Source organism: Anoplophora glabripennis, unplaced genomic scaffold, assembly GCF_000390285.2.
Source record: "Anoplophora glabripennis isolate ALB-LARVAE unplaced genomic scaffold, Agla_2.0 scaffold224, whole genome shotgun sequence".
Classification (NCBI taxonomy): domain Eukaryota; kingdom Metazoa; phylum Arthropoda; class Insecta; order Coleoptera; family Cerambycidae; genus Anoplophora; species Anoplophora glabripennis.
Window position 1 is genome coordinate 170,697 of NW_019416317.1, and position 11,776 is coordinate 182,472.

General features: G+C 32.0%; 2 protein-coding genes across 4 annotated transcripts in view; one reads left to right on the top strand and one right to left on the bottom strand.

The window, feature by feature from the left end:
• The window catches only part of LOC108907845 (phosphatidylinositol 4-phosphate 5-kinase type-1 alpha), a 57,480-nt gene extending 54,811 nt beyond the window's left edge, over positions 1 to 2,669 (top strand). For both annotated transcript variants that reach the window (XM_023454066.1, XM_023454071.1), the window contains one exon: positions 1,278 to 2,669. In XM_023454066.1, the coding sequence (XP_023309834.1) occupies positions 1,278 to 1,289 (12 nt within the window). In that variant the 3' untranslated portion in view covers positions 1,290 to 2,669. The remainder of the gene's footprint in view (positions 1 to 1,277) is intronic.
• Positions 2,670 to 2,703: 34 nt separating this feature from the next.
• LOC108907846 (integrator complex subunit 9) lies at positions 2,704 to 11,585 on the bottom strand. Of its 2 annotated transcripts, none has more exons than XM_018711668.1 (11): positions 11,577 to 11,585; positions 11,328 to 11,519; positions 11,070 to 11,272; positions 10,818 to 11,019; positions 10,520 to 10,766; positions 10,148 to 10,461; positions 9,792 to 9,894; positions 9,494 to 9,738; positions 5,564 to 5,716; positions 5,360 to 5,509; positions 2,704 to 2,865 (listed from the first exon to the last, which is right to left on the bottom strand). In XM_018711668.1, exons 1-11 carry the CDS (start codon positions 11,583 to 11,585, stop codon positions 2,851 to 2,853), a joined length of 1,833 nt encoding a protein of 610 aa, XP_018567184.1. In that variant the 3' UTR covers positions 2,704 to 2,850. The 2 variants fall into 2 exon arrangements, with proteins under 2 accessions (XP_018567184.1, XP_018567183.1); XM_018711667.1 differs by having other exon boundaries at positions 2,750 to 2,869.
• Positions 11,586 to 11,776: the final 191 nt, after the last annotated feature.

The window sequence follows — 11,776 nt, forward strand, 5'->3', positions numbered from 1 at the left end:
TTGTGTAGTGGGGTTTTTTGGGTCTCTGATTATGAATCTGAAGACAGAATTACGAAATTCAAAATGACGTATTCCATATGGCAGACAAAAAAATTAAAAAGATTTCATAATCCTCAAATATTTGTTTATAGAAACTTTCTTGGATCACTGATTACAATTATGAATTCAAAATAACGATATTCAAAGTGGCTAATCAAATATGCACAAACATGTATGTATAATTATTGATTTTTTTTTTCGTTTTATTCAATGTAAATATGTGATCTCATTTAAGGGGGTGGAAGGGGAAAGAAGGTTGAGGCGGTTGATCCGTTTAGGGTGAAGACGATTCAGTATTGCTAGTAGGTACTAAAAAAAAATTTTTCAGACTTTCAGCCAAAAATAAATTATGCTAAAAACCGGCATTAGGGACCCTCCTCCTTTATTTAAAAGATTGCAAATATCTGCCTTGCACAAAACAGTTTCAGTTATCAAAAAATGAACAGTATTAACATGGACACTTGAACTTTTGTGATTTCTTTCAGTTTTTTTTTGTTTTGTTTTACTGTATCATAAAAACTGTTGTTATTCGATTGATAGCTAAAAACTAGTTAATATTGTTGCGTACTTATATCAAACTGTTCGGTAAGAGCAGAGTGGTAGATTTTCTTACAATTTTTATATGTATATATAATTTTTTATATGTGGTTATTAGTCAATTTGTAGATTTATCAAAACATGTATGCCGAAGGCGTAAATATTCGGAAAAAATACTTGTAAACCATGGCTCAGGTGAAAACATATAGGCTCTATTATCGCGTTGTGTAGGGAGCGCTTGATTTGTTGGCATAAACGAATTTTTATATCGCATTGTTACTTGTATAAGTTGTTAGCTAATTCTCCATTACCTATTGTTTATGCTTAGTGGGATATCGCTTTGGGAAATATAAATATTTCAACATTACAAACAGGCTTTTATTTTCCAAAAATCCCTATGTAATATTTTAATTTACGCATAAATGGATTTTATATACCGTTTAGATTGATTTTTGTGCCATAGTTTGACAAATATCACTCGGGTCCTTAATACAACGTACACTACGAGTGAAATTTGTCATCCTGTCAGTCATTAAAATGTTAAGTATTCATTTCGTTGTTACTCATCACCATGCCGATCTATTATTTGGTTTTCCGCACCAGAACTTCATGAGTAGTTGCACAAAAGCATGCTTTTTAATCGGGGAGAGTTTATTTCCGTACCGTCGCCCATCGTTTTCATTTTGAATTTTCATTTTTAGACCCATCTTTGAGAACCAGCAGGCGCTAGCCAATTTTTTTACTGCCAAAAATTTATTCCAAATATTATACTTACTCAGGATCGAGGTAAGATTCGCTGCTGCTGAAGGAAAATAAAAAATACCCACCCCGTCACAGTTTTGCTTTTGCTTAGAAACGGCCCATGCGATAAGTTGTATTTTTTATTTTTTTCCTTAAAGGAAATGGTGATATTTTTTATGTTCATGTGAGTATAGTAAGCTTACATTTAATTAGGAGTAAGTCTTGGAGAAATAGCATTGGTATACTTTTTGAAATGAAAAGTATTTGTTATGTATTGGATTATACAAAGCGTTTTAGACAAACAAGACTAGGTTTATTACTTAAATGAGTAATAAATTATTTAGTTTTAAACGAATGTAAATGAAGAAAATATTTATTTTAACTGAATCTCAAGTTTTCCCTTAATAATGAAGTTTTTTTTCCATTTCACACTATTGTGTTTATTACATTTTCTTTTAAACTTCATATGCTTCGTGAAATGAAACCATACTAGAGTTTTTTATTGAAAAGTGAGGAACTATGTATATATGTATTAAATACAGTATAAAACATATGTTATTTATTTATGCTTTAAGATGTGTGGTACTATTTTTACTGTTAGCGCTTTTTTTTATTAAATGGTTTTATTTTTGAATTATGCACATGACAGACCTCGGTTGAATCATTTTTAAATAAATATTAATATTTTCATTAATATGTATAATTTAAACAAAATAAATCAGCCCCTGACTGTCGTGTGCAGTGCTACTTATAGCCAATTTCTAATGCATGAAATTGTGAACAAACTATGTACTTAAGGAACCTGCTTTAATTTTTCCTTTTTTTTTTTTTCATTTTTTATTCATTACAAACTTCAAAGCATAGATAATTTCTTAGATAATTCACTATCGGCCAACTTTGCACGTTTTCACGAAATTTCAAAAGACTTTTTAAGCTGAGTATTTAGCTAGGAAATAATGAATTTGGAAGATATTTTACTAGTACAGTGGAGATAGAGTCAGAAGATCCTTTGAAATTATACGAAAATCTGCAAAGATTGAAAATTCTGATTACATAAATGCATTTTCGATCGTTCCTGTTACAGAACTACATTGACAATGTATTGTCTTCTTTCAATGTGGTTCGTTTGAAAAATTACACTTGAAATTTCTTCCATTAATTCATAAGTTTGAAGTGATTTATATGTTTTAACGTTACCCTTATTATGTAATATTTAATTATTTATGTAAGTACGTCCTTTATTTTAAAGCTTATCCTGTAATATTTAGTACAAATATTTGTTCGCATCATTCCATATTTTGAATTGTAAAATTCCTAAATTTTAAATATATTTTTTAAAAACAAAATTGTCTTGATTTCAATATTTTCCATTATCAAACAAATGTATACGAATAAAAAATTTATTTACAAAACGTACAAACGTGTCTTAGATCTAAAACTTTTTCAAACACTGCATAACTATATTTCTTAACTTAGTCCTTAACTGTTCATCAGCGTTACACACAACGTGAGTGCTGTTGTCTTCAAGTTGTATTAAAGCATCCTCGTCTTGCTTAATGGAGAAAATAACGAGAATGTAGGCTTTTAAGCAAAAATCCAAGATGTCTGGTGAAAATTAAAGTGGTCATTTTTCACACATCCAGACTTTATGACAAAAAAATTTTGGACAAAAAAATTTAAAGTAGGGATGAACAACCCCAAGATTTCAAAATAGGTTGCACATAAATATGCAAAATATTTTCTTCGAAAGTAACGGTACTATGAAGTTCAAAAAAGTAGTCAGTTTTTTAAGAGGTAATAGTATGTACCCCAGAAAACTAATGATTTTTTTCAGTTTAAATAAAAAATAATTGGGTTATAATTCATTTTTTAAACTGATCTTAAACTCTTGTCTACGCCACTATTGGGCAGTGCCCAAACTCGGTTGTATGTGCGCACTTATCAGTGTTGCCTGTTTTTACCTTTTTAAAGCAGCTTGTGAAACTAACAAATTGATAGAGAGTGAAACAAAAATGGAAAATAATTTTGTAAAAACAGATTGTTTTTGTATAACTACGACATGTTATCTTAAGCTATGGTTTGTTAGAGCTGTAGGCGATGCAAAGCAGACAGTCAGTTGTGCGCGTCGGATTTACATTGGAATCTACAACACAAGAAGCATAGCTGGTTTGTTAGACTCTGCTTAGGTGGACTCACGGTAGGCAGAAAATTATGTGTGTCGTCGGTTCAGTTGAAATAAAATTCGATTTGATTTCAACGCAGTCGTTCAGTTGAGCTCACGGCATACAGTGTTAAAAAAGCGGTTATTTTTAATGAATTTGGCAACCAAGTTTCACCAGAGGAAGACGTACAAGAACATCCTCCATTGTATACCGTCCCTTCACTTTTATTTTGACAACTAATTAAATTTAAAAGATCTTTTTCATGTTCTTCCTCAATAAGTACTGTTAGCAAAAAATGTTCAGCCATTGTCATAAAAAAAAAAATTTGCCAAAATAATAATAAATATTTTCGTCTGCACTTACCAGCATACAATCACAAGCACTAAATCTAACAAAATGCCCCCCCTTCAAAACCGATAAAGTTGAACGCTACAGATTCTGCTAACCGCGTATGTCGTCTGCGACACACAGTTCTAACAAACCAAAGCTTTAGCCACCATATTTTTTTGTTAATTCGGAAAAAGTGCTGAATAAGAATTGTATATTTTTGCAAAACTTTATTAAATATTATAAGCATGTCGTATTATCGCCACGGTAGCGCAGTCGGTCGAGAGGCAATGTCAATGGATAATGGGTGTTTGTCCGCATTTTTTCAAGTGTAGCCCCCTTCCGCACAAGCCTTTGGCTTTTGGATTTGGGGGTTGTCTCATTTCTGTGGTGTGTCTTATGTTTATGTTTTATGTGGATAAACGTACTACTAATAATTGTAAGTAAAACTAACGTTTTAAAATAATTATTTGAATTGAATTTTTTTTTAATTTTTTTCTCGTTATTTTACCATTTTCTAAATTGAAAAAAATCGCGATTCTGAAAATTTCAAATCGATATTTTAACTTCTAAAGGTCATTCATAATTATTTTAACTTTAAAAGTAGTGTACCTAAAATGTTTTTGAGCGACCTCTAAAAATAAATATCAACGAACTAATAATTTTATTTATTGAATTTGATGAACAAAGGAATAGAAATAAATCACGACACTTAAATTTTAAAAAATTTAAAAATTATAAATATTTGATACAGTGCAGTAGTAAAAAATATGTAAAAGTACTTATTACCGTGATAGACTTGAAAATTTTTTAAAATCATTTTGTTTTTTTAATAAATATTAGTTACTATTTTATTTAAAGCACTGTGTTTAGTTTGCAATTCTCAATGTCGATGACCTCTAACACTGACCTAGTTCAAGTGAACTACAATACGTAATATCAATCTACCTGGTGTGATAGGAACTGCTAGACGTGCAAAAAATGAATTGCGACGTTAATTCAGAAAAATGGGAATGGTGGAACATGTCAACGCTTCATTTTATTACATTCTTTTTTGTTTTTTATTGGTTTAGGAGATGTTTGTAATACAGCAAGTAATTCTATTACTTCTATGCGACATATTAGCTCTTATTGGAATCAGGGCAGAATTTGAATATTGCACTGTTGTATTTTATAAAGCTTAATTATATAGCAAAATTTGAAATAGTATCTAATAAAGTGTCTTATGTAGTTAAGTTTTACAAACCTTACAGTTATTTATTTGTGTTTAGTGACGGTGTATGGTGTATTTGAGTTTTCATTGTTAAATTTCTGTGATTTAAAACACACGTATACGAATAAGATAGATGAGATTTGACAACAGCGTGAATCATAAACCCAATTGCAAGCCTTTCCAACATCTAAGAATTGGCCAGCCCTATTTTATATTTTTATTTAACAAACTCGGTCTGAAATCTTTCATCAGAAAAGTTCCCTATATATCCCGTACGTTTCATTACCAAAATAAGACCATTCTAATTTTCACCAGCCACCACAGGCACAAATACACTTACCAAGTGAATTACAACAACGTTACTTCCTAGAGACTCCACCTTGGCATCCGTTATACCTTCTTGCGATAACTTTTGCAAGAACTCTGTTATATTCAGCGAACCCCATTCATACTTTACAAACTTGTTTATTCTACTATCCGAACCTGGCTCCTACAAAAACAAAATGCATTTATCGAAAATATTATCATTGCCAGTTATTTGTACCTGGATGTTGTGAATATTGTCTTTCACGTTAAGTGTGCCTGTGACTGTGGACAAACTGATGCCCGGTTTCACTTCTACAGGTACGATTTTTTGTGCGACGTTGGTCTCAACGAACACTTGAGCCTGTTTTCTCTTTAGAGGTAAATTAATCACCTGGAACCGAAAAAGGATATTAATTTTCTTGAGCGAGATTGCAAGTAGAATATTACAGTAACCAAATTGTTTTACTGTACTCAAATTAGGATTAACACAAAAATGTAAAGTCCGGGTCACATTACTGTTATACAACAATTAAAACTGATCTCCGGTAGGAATTAGAAACTGGGAATAAATGCCCTACGAGTATACTTCAGTGCCAAAATAGTAGGTAGTAGTCAAAGTACAATTTTGTTCCGTTGATTTTGCATAGTGTTCCAATAAAGTCCGCCTATTTCTATCTTTGTTTATTATGTACAAACAGAGATGGCTTAGACTGTATGGTTTAACTTTTTGAAGTCCCACCCTGCCTCAGTTTCCAGCTCAGATATGTCAGTGTGTGTCATAGGCGTACAAGTGAGAATTATTCCAATAAATGCTGTTAAAAGTAGGATCAGGGTGTTAGCGATCAATCTAATAACCAGGGTAATTTAGTCCACGCACATGCCCCCCCTTGATTACCAGATACTTTATAACTCGTGAGGAGCTTTGTTTTGACGAGTCTACCACACTTTTCCTCTGCGAGTGTTCTCGATTCCTCCACTTTTCCACGCGGAAAAGTCCAAAAACATGGCACTTTCCCGGGGTCTTCAAAAGTCGAGACCACATCTTTTTTTTTTTAGCTTAAGCTACTGGAAATTTTGTTGCAACTGCCGATATAAATTTGTCCGACAGAAATTCTTCCGACATTGACGTGTCTACCAGCCGAAACATTGAAAATCAATTACCACATAGGTAATTTTTAGTAAAATTAATTGTAAATAATTAATTCTGTCAAAAAGTATTGTCCTACAAATTTCAAGCTGCGTTTTTTCAGTCCGACAGCTGGAAATCAGAATTTTCACAGGGTATGATAAATCGATTACCACATATCTAATTTTCATTTTTTTCACTTTTAAATTTACTGTACAAAATAATGATATAAGTGTCCGACGATTTAATGTCCCCAAATTATTAAAAAATCAATAAATTAATAATTGTGATGAAATTTAATTTTTTCACTCCAAAAATTTCATATTTATAAATGGTTATTAATTATTATTATGTAAATTATTATTTGTTTTAAATAAATAATTATAATATTGCTTATTTTATGCTTAAAAATTTTAAAGTTATAAACGCAGTTATTTTTGAGACGATTAATCAATACAAAATTCAACATATTCAAACTATTTTCTCCTATAATACTTTAAAAGTTCCCGCCTTATGTTCCTTTCATGAGTAGTAGCAACTATAACAGGTTTAGTAGTAAACCAGTATAGTTAAATTACTGTCGACGGTAATTTTATAGATTTAAGACCATAATCAATTAGTATTGCTTTGACCAATGTAGTACTTACTTAATTTTTAATAATGTAATTTTTTTAAATTTTAATATTTCGACAATAACAATTTTAACCAAAAAATGTTGACCTGTTTCTGTTCATTTGTGTGGTCACAATTTGTTTTGTTAATTAATATCAGTCTTTTTCCAAGTGAAATGTTTATAATTTTATTATTGTTATGTTATGTAACTCCTGAAGAGAGAATGATTTTTTTGAAAGCTTGAGATGAAATAGAGTTTTCAACCTTTATTGTTTTTTCCCAAGACCCAATTACTTAACCAAAAATTTTATATGGAATTTTGCTTAATACATGAAAATACCTTATTAGAAATTATAAATACATGTGCACATTTTTTACGAAATTTGTTTCATATTTTTTTTGTTGGATTAACGATTTGCGGATATATTTTTGTCGGACATTACAATTTTTGCCTATAAAAAACACTTTTCTATCGTGTGTTATTTTTGTCCGACATGTGGTAATCGATTTATCACACCCCGTGAAATTTCCGATTTCCAGCTGAACTGAAAAAATGCGGTTTGAAATTTGTCAGACAACAATACTTTTAGACTGAATTAATTATTTACAATTAATTTTACTAAAAAATACCTATGTGGTAATTGATTTTCAATATCATTTTGGCATGTTTCAGCTGGTAGACACGTCAATGTCGGAAGAATTTCTGTCGGACAAATTTAAATCGGCATTTGCAACAAAATTTCCAGTAACTTAAGCTAAAAAAAAAATGTGGTCGTGACTTTTCAAGACCCCGGAAAATTGCCATGTTTTTGGACTTTTCCGAGTGGAAAAGCGGAGGAATTGAGAAAATTGGCAGAGGAGAAATGTGGTAGACTCGCCAAAACGAAGCTCCTCACGAGTTATAAAGTATATGATAATCAACTTTCCAGGGGGGGGGGGGCTGTATTTTGGACTAATTGTAAACAACCAAATCTGAGTGATTCAGAACTTTGTATGACAAACAATGAGTAAGTATAGGAAAATTCAATCAAAACACGGAAGTGTCGGTGAGTGATGCTGTAGAAATGTGCATTCTTTTACAAAAGGGTCTGTTTATCCATGTGTTAAAAAGTGATACAGGCATAAAAAAAAGTGAAACACGTGGCAAGAAAGAAAGTAACATTGACAATGACGTTAAATATGCAATCTGTACGAAAATTCACAATTTTATTTTGAAAATGAACATCGCCACATTAAAGAAATTTCAAACTGCAATCACAGATGATGGAGATTTGCCTATATCGCCAGAAAAACTTTTAGTGCATAGTATGTATAAAATTTATATTCTTTACTTAAAACGAAATCAAAAATGAAATGAAAAATTATAATATGGAGTATGTATTTAGAAAATATAATAAGTGTTGTACAACGAAAGTAAAAATTCATTATCTCCAAGATTTGGCTAAATTTAAATATCAAAAGTAATCGAGAAGCATTTTTAGAAGGATTTTCTACGGGATCAAAGACACCCTCTGGGAAAGGACGGCAATTAATAATTAGACTTATCAAAAGTGAATACAGATAGGACGGAACTTGAAAAATATTTTGCGTATATTTTGTCACGGGTAATGTATCTTCCGATAATCGACGAATAGAAAAATTGCCAACATTTGAATGGAAAACATTGAATATAAAGACATGGTGTTAAAAATACAATTATTAGTAACCGCACAAAAATAACAAATCAAATATACGAAATATGTTGCGGATGAGGTGGCTAAAGCACGCAATGTTATATTTCTTCGATTGTCACTAAATCACTGTGAGCTGAACCCCATTGAATAATCTGAGCAAAAATAAAAACTTATATGGCACGAAATAACATAACTTTTAAATTAGGGGATGTAAAAGTACTTCTGCAAGAGACAATTAATCCTGTAACTGAAATGTGAAAGGCTGACAATCACGCTGCCCCCCCAGCGGTGGAAGACCCAACGTCTACAAAAATTGTGGGCAGTGTTAACAATTAGACAGGTCCTATTATTCTGTATATTAAATAATGATAGTGAGAATGTGTCACTGCCCTGTCAGATTGAGCACTAATCCAGATAATGTGTGCTTTAGAGTGACTCTTCTGAGTGTTTTTTTCCATGTGATAATTTAGTATTATCTCGTAGTGTTTTCGACCAGTTCATAGTGACAGAATTAATTTTCTTCAAGATTTCAATAGTTACGGATAAGTTACTAGATAACCGCAAACTAATGTTCACTGGATGTACATACCTGTGCAGTGTTTGATATAGTTCATATTTGAATGTCACGAGCAACTTTCGCTGGTAAATCAAATTTAAAAAAATCTTTCTGTTTCTGACTTAAAAGTATGATACACTTGCTATATGTGAAATAAATTTAATGGGATACTCAAAACACGTTACGTTTCAGATTTCATACCTCCCCCCACTTATATGGTATCAACGTACTGTCCGGATGGTTGCTTATCACCAATTCTGTCAAATTTGGTGCCGAAACTGGTGGCTGGGTATAACATTCCGGTACAACCAGCGTCTTCGGCTTCAGATCTCTAATGAGTTTATTCGCCTGTGTAAAATTCAATGAAGTGTCAATTGCACAATGAGCCACCTTTATCTGCAAGGGCTGATACGGGGCCAAAGCTTCAATGTAATCGTAATCTGGTTCTAAAAGTGTGACATTGTATTATAAATTTAAAAAAAATTAAAATATCAGTTACCTGTGAATACTATACAGTTTCTAGGATTATTACCCCAAAGTTCAATAAACTGAACGACGTCTCCAAACCTCAAACTGGGGTGTCCACAAAAAACAACACAAGGCTGCAGGCAAGACAACAAATTTAACAATCAAAACAATCGCGTTAATACAATAGATTATAATACTTAAGAAACAAGTATTAAATTTGATTTTTGTACAGATATAAATTTTCAAAGTGCTGTCGGTAGACAAGTGTTTTAATGAAACGCTCATCTTGAAAATCGTGAACATTATTAATTTTCAAACTATTTTCACAAGTAGCAAAATAGACAGGTAAACAAGAAAAGAACAGGGATATTTAAAAAACATACTCACTTCTTGAAAGTCGGTACTAAACCCTTCCGAATATATATGCTTGAAGTGTTTCAACTTATTACTCTTCACTAACATGGCATGAGGGAATGGTTCGTCCGGAACGTACACCTTATTCTGTTTAACAGAAGACAACCACTCGGCTAAAATGTTAGAGTACGCCAATGACATATCGGCTACTGGTGATACGAAAAACATCGGGCAATTGGAAACGCCCAGTTCCTGCATTTTACCCGACAAGCACTCGAAAAGGTCATAAACTACCCCAGTTGGATAACAGGGTATCAAAACATTGCCACCACCTCTCAACGTCAAGCCTTCATAAAACATAATGTAAAAAACTATACTTTAATGATACAATTAATCCCGTCTTACCAACAACTACACATAAAACTCCCAGCATTGAATCAGGGTTACTGATAGGGGTTTGGGTGAGATCAGTCATAATTAAAACATCAGCACTTTTAAGTGCATGATGGTCCATTGGCCTTGGATGTGTGGTGAGTGTACTTGAGCCACTAAGATAAACGATTTTCTCATGTTCTGTGCTTATAACCCAATTAGCTGATCCCAAACAAAAGCCTGAACTTGCTGGGATAACTTGCAAAGCACCATACACATTCTAGAAATTATTCTATTTATTCACAAAAAAAATTACAAAAGGGTTTCTTACAATCTTCTCATTATATCCCACCATCTGTATTCTCGATAAACTTGCATTAACACTGTTCATATTATAAATCTGCCTCCATGACTTTGGTTTAAAGGATTCGTTCAATGGATAGGGGCATTTATGCAAAAAATTTTTCCATTGTGCAGCAAAGTTAGCTTTAGGACACTGTTCAATATATATAACCAACTCTTCTAGTAACAACCTTAAAATATGTCTTGTTTATTTACTGTAAGTAAAGGATCAACTAAATACCTTCCAATTTGTAAGGTGGGCTCGGTAGCATATACTCTACCTTTAAAACCTGTGCTCTCTGTTATAAACGGCAATGCCATCATGCATAAGTAATTGGAAATAAGAATAACATCTACTTGAGAAAAATCTATAAGTTTATCCAAAGGAGGGCAAAACTCGGGAGGAGAATCTACAAAAACTCTGTCTCCATTTTCTTTTAATTCCTACAAACAATTTAGTTTAAAAATTTTATAGTTAACAGTTTGAAAAAGAACTTACCCCTTCTAGGTCGGGATCTGAAGTATCGCTGGGCATCCAGTTAGGCAAATTCATTAATTTGTTAGATGGTACAAATGATAAAGGTAAAAAATTTAATAAAGATTGCATAGAGAGACCACAATCCAACATCATGGTAATTTCTCGGAATGTTAAAACATGGCATGGTTTATTTGGATCGTTACTTAAACAATACTAAAAAATAATAGAGAATATTAGATTGTATTTAACTTTACTGTAGATTTTACTCACTAATTTCATATTGCTGATTGTTTTATTTTATAAATGTCGAACTTAACCTAAAATATTGAAATGGAAGATAAACAAATTAAATATCAAAATTATCAAATGAGTACTGAACATGATTTTGCACTCGTATCTACCTTCACATGGATCGCCTCCAATACTACATAGGTATTTTAAATTTTATAGGTCTGTTTCTTGTCAGGGTC